The following is a 12406-nucleotide window of genomic DNA, read 5'->3' as shown; positions in this document are numbered from 1 at the left end:
TTCGATGACCTCGTTGTTGTTGTTTTCGATCATCTGTGGAACTGACATGGCTTTTGGAATCACTAGTACTCCTTGTTGTGAACTACTTTCACTGGAGCTTACCTCACCCAACTTCTCATTGAATACAACGTCTCTTGACATGATTTCTTTCTCAGTCACAGGATCGTAGAGCCGATAGTTCGATGAGTTTCCTTGATATCCCACCAAGGTCATTTTTTTAAGATTGATCGTCGAGATTCTTCCGCAGCTGTTTGGGCACGTGTTTATCGGCTACAGATACAAAGATACGCACGTGTCCCAGATCCGGTTTATTTCCAGTCCAGACTTCATACGGAGTCTTTATGTCCTTGCGATTTGATTTCGTGGTGCGGTTCAGTATGTAAACCACAGTACTTTTCACCTCTAACCATAGGTTCTTTGGAAGATTCTTCGCTCACAGCATCGTGCGTGTGCATTCGAAGATTGTTCTATTTGCTCTCTCCGCTTTTCCATTTTGTTGCTTCGTGTAACGGGCTGTGTTTTCCATGGTTATTCCGCACTGTCCAAGTTATCTTTCGAATTGTTCATTTTCGTACTCGCCACCATTATCAGAACGCACGACTCTTATACTTGAACCGAACTTGTTTTCCACCATCTTTTCATAGAGCTCGAATTTCTCAACAACTTCGTCCTTGTCTTTTAGAAAATACACAAAATAGATACCCTACGCGTCATCTAGAAGCGTTACGTAATGATTTAAGAGACCGAGTGATTCTATTTGTACTCTCTCGTTCACATCCTTATGAACAACTTCACCCGATTTCGTATCTCTGTATCTACGATTTTTTTTTTAAACGGTAACACATCTGCCTTCTTGAATTGTCATGGTTCGCAAAAGAATTTGTCCGCATTCTTTATTGGAACGCCCGTGACAAGGTTATTTTTCACCATGTCACATAATGATCCACTACCGATATGTCCAAGCCGCTCATGCCACCGATTTATATCAACGGTGGCCGGGATCGCTTCACTTGACACTCCGGATACTAGTACTCTAAAACACATGTAATACGTTGCATTTGCTTCCTTTTTACCGACCACTATCACTTCATTCTTAAATGTGATTGTTACTTTTAAGTTACCGCACTGAACAGCGTATTCTTTTTCGATGCACATGCTCACCGAGAACAAGTTTTTCTTCATTCTCGGCACGTACAATACACCCTCGATTCGTCCTGTCCTTCATCTACAGTCTACAAGCTTCTCAATTCGAATTGTGCCTTCACCAGGTGCATCGCACTGGCTGCCGTTTCCAAGCACGAATGTGGCGCTCTCATTCGAAGGGAACTCTTCAAACCACTCACGTCGGTAGGTAATGTGTCTAGACGCGTCGCTGTCGGTTACTCATGCGTCTTTGTTATCGACCTCGAGTAATAGCCGCGCCTGTTCTGTCGACGGATTCGCGCTTTGTTTTGGCGGTTGTTTCTCCTTATTTATCTCGTCTTTTGAAACCACAAACGCATATTCTCGCAATCCACTGCCATCACGATCACCGCGTTTCTTGTTCTTTGACGGATAGTCCCGCGCAAAATGTCCTTTTTCACGACACTCATAGCACTCAACGTCTTTTTTTGAACGTCTGTTCTTCGAGGTTCCGGAAGTTTGCGATTTGTTTTTCGCACCGCTGTATTTCAAAGCAGTCAACGCTTCGGTAGCGTTACTTCCGTTTGCAAACCTCGTTTCTTCTCGAATGAATCTGTCGGTTAGATTCTTTATGGTCTGTCTAGCCTCCTCGACATTGTCCCATATCGTTTGGGAAACGCCGAAACTTGGTGCTAGAGTAGCTAGGAACATTACCTCTGCAACGTCTCTGAGTTGTGCTGCCATATTTTTCACTTTAGCCACGTGTTGTACGACCGTGTCTCCGGACGCCATTTTGTAGTCGTAGAATTTTTGTTCACGAACTTGACATAAGATATCCCACATAGCCTTGGCCGTGTCACTCATTCTCGCCGCCATGAATACGGCTCTCATCTGGAACTTCCACGTGAGAAAGTTTGTGCTGTCGAGTTTTTGCACCTGCCGTAAAAATATTTCTTCCAACATCTGTTTAAGTCCAAGCTTTCACTCGCGACCGTTGGAACATGTATACTTGCCCATGCGTAACTTGCGCAAAATATAGCCTCGGTCCGGTTCATCACGCGAGAGACGCACTTAACACTTGTTTCAATATCCCTTCTTTCTGGCCAACCTATGCTCAACTTGGGTAACTGGGCCTATAACCTCTTGAGTCACACTACCTATTTAGATCGATAATCAAGCTGGATGGTTAGCGAGCATGGGGATAACGCAGGATCCAATCTAAGTCATTCATTTGAACATGCAGCAACAGTACAGGTGATACAAGGACACACACTGGACACTCACCCAACGGATATAATACCAAGCTCCGTCGGTAGCGTGGCAGTGGCTGTGCGCGCATAAAAGGTGCGCGCCAGTTTCAAAACAGCGAGAGTGCGATAACATATATTTTATTCAACACAATTCTCGTCTCGTTTCATCGTGACGACATCACTACCTTCCTGCCTGCAGCACTGAAAATCGCCATCCTAGCAGGCATAATACCATTGCGTCATAGACAAAGAGAAACACAGTATGGCAGGAATCTTGCTTGCGGAAGCACCTATCGAAATGTAAGCGTGGTACCTGCCCTCTGACGGTGTTCTTTATGAACATACGGTGTTTTTTTTTTGGTTCCTCCGTGCATACCTATGAAGCATTAAGCAGCGTGTATATAATTTTCACATCTGACAGTTATCTTTCAACCTTTAGCTCTGATACAAAACCCTCAACTTACGATTTGAGCTGCTACAAGTCAAAGTAATAAACACTAGGAACAGTCAGGTCAAACTAGAAAATGGTGCAAAGAACTTAACGAGGTATTGAATTTTTGTTAATAGATACAGCTAGGGGTCGCAAATAATATGATACAATATTGATGTATCGATCTAGTCAGCATTTGGCAAAAATGTGCACAAATGACCCAAAAATCGGGGTTTTTTCAGTTTCCGATTATTTCGCTTTCTGTTGGTCGTACGAAGAAAAGTTTCGAATGATAAATGTTTTTCAGAAAATTTTACACAAGATTATGCACAGTAGTATAGCAAGGCGGGTTCTACACGCAGATTCCTGTTACCGACACTTACTGACATTCTCCCCAGACTCAAACCCTTTTTCGCGATGACGTCGCAGTCTGCCGTACCGACTTCAGGTCAATGCCGTGCAACCCTACCGACAGTTGTATCAGTCGACGGTAAAAATCGCACCAATAATTCGTATCGGTCGAACGTCAAAATCGTGCTGTTCTACCGACAATCTTACCGACCGAAGATTAAAGTCTTTATGTAGTGCTCGTCTGCCAACGGTAGAGGGTGCAGTGGGGGCGAGAGCTTTTTGACCGTCCCGCATTCTTTTCCCACGATAGGACTGCTGATGTGTAACATGAACCACTTCAAATTCCTTTCCCACGGTAGGACTGCTGATGTGTAACATCAACCACCCCATCATTCTTTTCCCACGTTATCAACCACGTGAAATTCCAAAATTAATAGTTCCGAGAATTGATTTTATCCACTCGAATATCGCCGATGTGTAACGTCAACCACCTCACATTCCTTTCCCACGTTATCAACCACGCGACATTCCAAAATTATTGGTTCTGAGAATTCTTTTTTACCAACGTGGATGTCGATACATTATCATCAATGTGACATTCTTTTTGGCTTGTAACTGGCATATGGACTCTACGATGAATTTTGAATGGGTTTAGTCAAGGCCAGAGTGCAAGGTCGAACGATAGCTGCGGTAGTATACATTCTGAGCCAAGGATCTGCGGTATTGGGTTACTATCGCTCTAGGAATGCAGAACATAACTCGGTTTGAGTACAGCTCGGTCAAGGATGGAGAGCAAGGTTGAATCTTACGTAAGCTTTGTATTGAAAAATATTCTCTCTTAAGACCTAAGGTGAGGGTGAAGGTGTAAAATTATTTCATGAGTATTCTTTAAGAAACAGTTTTATTGAGTACAATTTTTAGAGTACAGTTGACAATTACTTCGCAACGATAGTACAATAATTCTATTCAATAGAAATGTCGATAAGGTTGCACGTTTTCGACCTCAGGTCGGTATGGCAAAGCACGTTTCATCTTACGAGAGTAGGGGTAACCTTCAAGGGTTTCCGTCTGGGATGCGATAGGCGGCTTGGTCGGTAAAGAAGGTGTTTGTATTCAGAACCGGCCTTACTATGCTACTTTCAATATTAATTACTTGTGTTGGACCATCGAAGATTTCCGTCAGCCATGCTTTCTTCTCCTTCCCTGCAACGTTACACGCAGTTATAAACATTTTTCCTTTAATCTTTGGTACATCCTCGTGAAATCTGTTGCCAGCATTCTATGGTATTCCGTAATAATTGCGTGTTAACCATGCATCAGTAGCTTTACATTCAACCGGTAATCTCGCCAAATCATAGGGTGGCTTGAAGAGGATGTGCTCCATACCCGATCCGTTGATGTCGATGACTGTGAGTTCCTTGGATATGAGCTTCTTGCTATGCCTGATGAATGATTGTACATCTATGATCGTCTTCATGTTACAGAGAGATTGGCTTGACTTTCCTTATATACTACGATTGAACTCTTCGTAGGTAAAATCAGCCCTGGCAGGCGACACCAACGTTTGGGCTGGCCGAATGTAGCACTATCTCACGGTGAAAATTGAAATTAAAACAGACCTGATTGGTAAAACAGCGACCGACCAATAAGGGGGGCGCCACCTCTGAAAACCTATGGTTACAGTGTTCTTGTCTCTAATGGATAACACGAACAGTCAGTGAGGCCGGAAGTAGCACCATCGTGCGGTGAACAGTGGAAATGAAGCCGAGTTGATCAACATCGTCAAAACAACGATTCATCGATAAACGAGGTGCCATCTGTAAAACCTATAGTATGGTAACTTTTCTGTTAGTGAGACGTCTAACCCTCTGACGGACAATAAAATCCAATTATTAAAACTCTTTGTCTGTAACATCGATCAGCAGTACAGATAATTTCTTACCCCTCGCGGGTAACATTAATTGTCAGTAAGGTTGGGCGGTAACACCACCTTGCGATGAACATTGGGAAAAAAATCAGACTGGCCGATAAAATAGTAACTGATCGATAAGGGGGCACCACCTGTCACAACACTTCCTTCGTTGAAATGTTTGCTATCTAACGGTGAAAATTCGTAATGTCTCCTTCTGCTTCTGTTCTAACAGCAATAATTCAACATGGTTGTCCGTCTAAGAGCACACGAGCTCGTTATTGAACTTTCTGTCAGTTCTATCGATCGGTAACACAGGTGGCGCCATCTATGGCGACGCCCTTGTCTGTAAAACTCCCACCAGTAAGGCTTAATCCCCCAAGTCACATACTAATTATCGGTAACCAAGGAAGGTAATGCCATCTGATGGAGGAAATGGGGACTCAAATTCAGAACTGTACCATCTCATCTGGTAATGTGGCCAGAGTTAAGTCGGAAATAAAGTCCTGTATGAGGCGATCTCTGCTAGCTTAGACACTTTTCATTTGTCCTCTCATATCTGTTTTATAACTGATACTCTGTGTGCATTTATTCCTCATCCTTCAATTTATTCGTTATGAAAATGTGTTTTTCTTCAAACCCGTATAACGTGGAAGATACAAATCGGGCAAAAAAATTTTACTTTACAAAAGTTACTTTTTATACTATACTTCTCGTAAAAATTAAGGAAACAACAAAATTTTCGAAATTTTTTGGTGATTTTCAACAGGCTGTATTTCAGTGAAAAATGGTCGTACAAGAAATCAAAAAACCAAGCTTTTGAAGCTTGAAGACTCTAGTTTTTGGATTTATTAGTTAAAAATTTTTCAAACCACTATTAGCCATGCAATCCTTGGATAAAGCACGAAGAAAAAATTTTCAAAATTTTCTACATTTTTCTTTTCGCTCTAAGGGCATGGAAAAATTTTTCCAAGCTAAACCAATGCATAGGTCGCATAGCCTGTTTATTCAGCTTCAAGATGCTTTTTTTTAAACCTCGATACGACCATTTGTCTTCGAGATATCGAATTTTGAATGCCAAAGGATCCTTTTTCACTCGACTGCCGATATCTCTGGAATTACTGGTCGCACAGCGAGCCGAAGAGCAATTTCTTTTTCTACAGAAAATTTCCTACAAAAATCTGTCAAGGTTGATGTCAAAAAAAAATTTTTTCCACCTGTAGCGTTAACGTGAAAAAAGAGCAAAAAAATGCCATTTTGCCTTTTTTTGGATAATCGACAGTATCTTCGTCAATATTGGGGGGAAAGCATAGGTTAGGAGAAAATTTTACAGCCTAATGTACCCCAAAGGTCCCTCTTAATCGGTAGATCGATCGGTTCAGCGGTTTTCCTGGACCGATTGATTGAAATTTTGAAAAAATTAAGTGTAGTTTTGTAGGAAAACGGTATACAGAAAATCTTTCGAAAATTTGATGACAAAGAAAAAAAAATAATAGGAATAATATACTTATCTCCCAAAAAAGTGTATTTTTATTCCGAATTCAGCCGGTTTCGGGATATGATATGAAACACGTTTTTTAAGATGGTGACTAATGCAGCAGGGACCCGAGACCTTTGAAATTAAGTTTCTCGCCTGTCCAACAATTGAATACAATATTAGAAAAATTCATCTAGAATTGTACATGATGAATTGTGGTCCATCGACTGGAGTGGACATCGTGGATCGTACTTCGATCTTTCTACCTGTCGTACCCTTCGATATCACGAGTAAAATCGTCAGTGGTGCCCACAGATTGACTTTCATCTTCTTGCTCGCTAAACTATCGATTTTTAAGAACAGCCTATCTCCGTATTTATATTCCATATGTTTAAGCTTTACTTTATTCGCTTAGTAAAGTCAGCACACAATTTTCAGGAATAGCCGGATAAACGTCTCGTCACGTCGTAACTAACCGAGCGTCGATACAAACGTCACTCTATCTCCAGGTTTTCAATATAACATTCTCCGTTCGTCAGGAGATCCTTGTGAAGAGAAATGTGAGCCATTCACTAGCGAGGTTTACTTCTTATCCTTATATGTTTGTACAACCATTTGATAGTGTAGGGTCATCATTATTTGTTCTTGTAATAACCATTCGATAATAGAGGTTTATCATTCATCCTGGTATATCTGTGTGTTTCTATTCGGAAGTGTAGGTTCATTGTCAATGATCCTCGTTTGACTATCTGACAGCGTAGGTTTATTGATTCTCTGTGTGTATAACTAGCGTTGGTAAGTACAATGTTGTATGTGTTGTTACGAAAACACACGGAATCCTAGTAATGTGGAATGATAACACTTGAAATTTAACCATTGCAACTGCAAATTCTTAAATATGAACCTTTTTTTTAATTTTGTCTCTACTGTAATTCTGACTCGTCGCTCAGCCATCCAAACCATAGAGTGCAGTCGCGACAAAAATCGTTCATAAAGATGATCGGGATTATGAGAAATTTAAACTACACGGGGAGATGTTTCGCGACATTGTAAAAGATCGTAGAGTCAAAATTGATAGTTTCTCGGTGTCCTCGGTCAAATGTTTGAAATAAAACAATCATGCGTTTTACGTTTCGGCCCTAGTGGGGAAGAGGGGCCCTCCTCAGAACTATTCATCAACCGAAAAATAAAATAAACAAAAATTACACACCCATAATTAGGACTATGATTAATTAAGCGGTCACACAATGACTTTATTGTACTATATCAGTAAAGACCAAAGTACACAAAAAGAAAAGAAACAAAAAAAAAAAAAACGGCACAAAAATAAAAGAAAACTTACATTGAAATACATAGAAACAGCATAATGGCCGAAAATTGAGTCAATCCATTAGACAATAGAGAAACCAAGGAATCGTCGAGTCGTCATTTGTGATGAAGGAAGGCTATTGAGTGCCATGGTTCAGACAAAGGTGAAGAAAGACTTACCAGAGGGGAAATTGAAGATTCATATCTTATCAGGTTCTTTTGACACCATGATAGCAAGGAATCCAAGATTAAAAGTGAGAACATTGTTAGTAGTCATAGGCAGCAGATAGTCACGGCAGAGAAAATGGTGTGCGCGAAAAAGACCATGCAAAGAATACTGAGACGACGACTCACTAACATGACGACTCACAACGTAAAACTAGACAATCAGTAACTAGGAAGAAGCATGGAGTAGAGACGCCGTGGCGCTGGCATTTACCCTTAGAAGTTAGATACCTCCACCGTGAGAAGAAAGCGACTAACTACTCATTCATAATCAAACTGTAATAAACCTCACTAAGATTGTCGGTATCATATCTTACATTGACGGAGTTACAATCTCCGACAAGGCTACACATTTCTAAAATCAATCTTTTTTATAACCATTCTCGCGGTGGAGGACACTAACTTCTGTAAAATTAAAATTGTGATTACCATCTACTCTATGCTGTGTCAGGTCTGTTTGTTTATCCCGATCCGAGAAAATGTTCCGTTAGTGTTCATTAATTCTTGTTTTTAGATGTCCACCTGTTTGTCCTATACAACATTCATTGCAATCAGCGCAAGGAATCCTGTAGACTACATTTGAACTTTTTTCAATCGGAACTTGATCTTTCGCTCGGTTTAATGTCCCATTTTCAAAAGTGATGAAATTCAATATTACCGCCTGAAATCACAAGAGAGTGAGAAAGTTGCTGAGTTGCTTGAAAGTGGCGATGATCTTTGTAAGTGTGATTATTTGAATACGCAGATAACAGTAAATATTAGAGATGTAATTATTTTGGCCGTATCACCTGTTGATAGAAAAAAATTTCATTGTAATTTCTCATGTACGAAACAATAAAAGTGATCAAATAAAATGTTCCCACCTAACTGCTGCGTTTCTTCAAAGCACCCAACATTTGAACAGATTTCTCATTTCAGTCGAATGAAGCCAATTTTCAAAGAGCATTAGCATCAACTTTCCGAGTCACTACCTCGACTGTTTGAGATTCTAACCTTAAAAAGTCCTATGAACTACATCGCCGCCAGAAACAGAGTTTGACAGCTGAAACTTGGAGTGGCCAGCCTGTTCGAGCAGCTGATAAAACTCGCGCATGTGCATTGTATGTATAGTTTCAAGAGATTGTCCCGGTATATACAGAAGTTATACTATATGTAGGGTAAAGGGTTAAATCTTCACAGATATATGCGTAGGATAAATAGTTAAATCTTCATAGTTATAAGGGCATATACGTAGGGTGAAGGGTTAAGGCTTCACAGGTATAATGGTATATATGTGGGATAAAGGGTTAAATCTTTATAGCCATATAAAGTCAGCATTCCGACCGAGTTCGCAATTACCATTAACGGTATGGAAATAAACAGAGTACAGAGTACAAAGTATTTAGGGGTTATCTTTGATAGTCATCTCAGGTGGAATTTTCAAATAGACCACATTATTAAAAAAACCAGAAATTTGCTCTACGTTTTCTGAAGACTATCGCATTTCGCTCATAAAAAAATTCTGGTAATGATGTACCATGCACTTTTTGGAAGTGTAGCTCACTACGGTATAATAGCATGGGGTAGAGCATACGGAAATGTAATGGTCTCTCTTGAGAGGGTCCAGCACAGACTATGGAAGATAATTGCACGAAATAATGCTGATCTGATGGAACCTCTAAACATCCGCGAGACTTACACATTGGAGTCACTGCTATATCATTATGACGACTTGAAAACCAAATACACCCAATCGGGAAGCAATACTAGAAACAAAACTATTGCTTTACCAAAGACCTCCAAAACTATAGGCTTTAAAAATCATGTGATTCAGGAAATAAAGAGCTAAAACAGACTCACGCATGAGCTGAAAATATTAGAATGTAGTAAAAAAAATGTAAAGAGGCAAATAAAGAGCTACCAAATATCACAAAGAAACTACTCAAGCACCGAGAAACTACAACAAAAATGATCATTTTATTTTATATTCACATTATATTTTATTATAATATTATTGATAAACTTTCTTAGTTATATCTTAAATAACTATTTTGTTATTTTTTTCTCCATCTACTTTCGCCAGTCCTGCGCACAGACATGCTAAATGTCTCTGCAGGGTATACATTATTGTCTTTGGGACTATTAGTCTTGAGTCAAGTATGTATATGATGTAAATTGCTGGTTTAAATATACAAATATAGGCATGAATGTTGTAAAGGTCGAAGGTCGATTAAAGGTCGAAGATCGAAGGTCGAAGGTCGAAAGCTGAAGCTTGAATATCGGGGGGTAAAAGGTTAAATAAGGGGAGGGTAGGCCGCGGATGGAATGGCTGTGGTGGGGAAGGGAGGGAGAGAGGGTGAAGGAATTCTGATCTCAGATCTTGACAGATTTAGCCTCGAACCCACATATATGCTCTCAAATCTTGACAGATTTAACCTCGGACCCACATATACATGCCCTTATACCTCCACAGATTCCCTTTACCCTCCGTCCCTCCCCTCCCCGCCCCAGCCATTCCATCCGCAGCCCACCCGGCAATGTTCTTCTACTTTTCAGTGGGCGTGTCAAATCTGCGTTTCTGGTCGCTCCAGGATTTGCATACTGAAAATATTAACAGATTGTTCAACGATTCGCATATAAGCGTATGCAAACAAAAACAAAAAATTAAAACATGAAAATTATAAATGGTAGTGATATTGGTGCTCTAAAGATTTTCAATTTCCAACCCAATCTAGGAAGTGCCGATTGTGATTGCCGGCAATAAGTTGGACCTAGCGCCAACACGACGGGAGGTGCGGATAGAGGATGTTAGCGAGTGGCTCTTCTGTGAGTTGCCGAAGCTTCGAGCGAAAGTAATGGAGTGTTCAGCGAAAGACGACTACAACATCAAAGAGCTTTTCCGCTGCTTCGTTACGCTTTCTCGTATCGTGCCCAAATCTCCCGCCGGTGAGACCACCGAATCCGGCCTGAGGAGACGGTGCTCTGCCTACGGATCCCGTAGGTAAGTTTCAGCGTTGCAGATAATAGTCCGAGAATATTCCATTATACGTAATTCTCGAATTGCGGGGGAGGAGAGTATATTCTAAAATCGAGTACTGCGATTTTGCGTTCCATGATGAGTTTATTGGGGAGTGTGCGTGAATATCTGTGCAATGAGAAGAATTTTGATTGGTATAGTTACTAAGAAATTCTAGGAATATGGTTACCACGGCAATAACGATTTCAATATTGTCAGAAGTGCGAGACAATATAATACAAATAACGATATTTAGTGTGATTATATGCGATAGTACTATAATATTTCTTGGTTAATGTAGTATTCAATCCATTTGTTCTGGTCACTTTGCTGTACCAACCTGGAACTATTGCACTGGTCAGATAGAATATGGTACTAGTGATTACAATCAAAAGAAAAATTCGTCGCACGCCTCGGTCTGAGTCTAGTCCCTTCGGTTCTACTCAGGGTCGCTCTTTATGTACATGTATCAGCTGGCGACTACTTGGACTGGACAGCTCGTCGTCACAGTATATAATTGTATGATTGTAACGAATTCTATCAGTGTTTTTCTACACATATTGTCTACATTTTTTTGGGCCGATAGTTGCATTATAGACAGTCTTTAATGAGGGGAGTTGGACCATCCAATACCTCACCGTCGGGTCTAGGTGAGTTATACTGTAGGCGGTGTCAGTAGTAACTGGCGATGTTGTCATCCATTTTTATATTCATAGGCAGTTTATCGCATAACTCGGTAATAGTGAAAGGTTGTAGTGAAAGATCGATGTCTTTTGAAGTCAGTGCTCTTAATGGGACCCGCAAGTTGAATTCTAGCCTTATGATACATGTAATATCAGTATCAGTTGTAACGTGCCATTTTTTTTTGTGCGTTTCAAACGGCCCCCGAACCCTAGGCGGAACTTGGAAATTAGGGATTCCGCGATCAGACCGCTAATCATTTCGTAAAAGAGCGCCAAGACGAAGGTGACGCATCCAATACTCTGAGAGAGAATATTTTACGGGCTGGCGAATACAACTTTTCAGGATTTTTATTTATTATTTGTTTTTTTTTCGAGTAAATGCAACAAAATACACGGGATCGACGGCAAACTCAACAGCGTTATAGGATCACAGTCGCGAAGAATCGCGACGAGAGGGGGGCCTCACACGAGGCTACGGAGAGAGCGTCAACGTAGAGCTCTGCGACGAGGGAAACCAAGGCGGTCGTGACTCCCGCTTGGTAGCCGGCAAGCCGTAGCCTCCCCTCACCACGCTGCCGTCACCACGCCACTGTCTAACGATGGGACACCGGAGAACTGGACAGCCAATCAGCGTTCCGCGACAGCGGGAGTCAACG

General features: G+C 40.9%; 1 protein-coding gene across 5 annotated transcripts in view; it reads left to right on the top strand.

The window, feature by feature from the left end:
• LOC124186190 (GTP-binding protein Di-Ras2) overlaps positions 1-12406 on the top strand; it is a 331250-nt gene that overhangs the window by 251095 nt on the left and 67749 nt on the right. For all 5 annotated transcript variants that reach the window (XM_046577673.1, XM_046577676.1, XM_046577677.1 and 2 more), the window contains one exon: positions 10787-11052. In XM_046577673.1, coding sequence (XP_046433629.1) covers positions 10787-11052 — 266 coding nt within the window. The remainder of the gene's footprint in view (positions 1-10786; positions 11053-12406) is intronic.

Source organism: Neodiprion fabricii, chromosome 7, assembly GCF_021155785.1.
Source record: "Neodiprion fabricii isolate iyNeoFabr1 chromosome 7, iyNeoFabr1.1, whole genome shotgun sequence".
Classification (NCBI taxonomy): Eukaryota; Metazoa; Arthropoda; class Insecta; order Hymenoptera; family Diprionidae; genus Neodiprion; species Neodiprion fabricii.
This window is presented reverse-complemented; position numbering and strand designations above follow the sequence as displayed.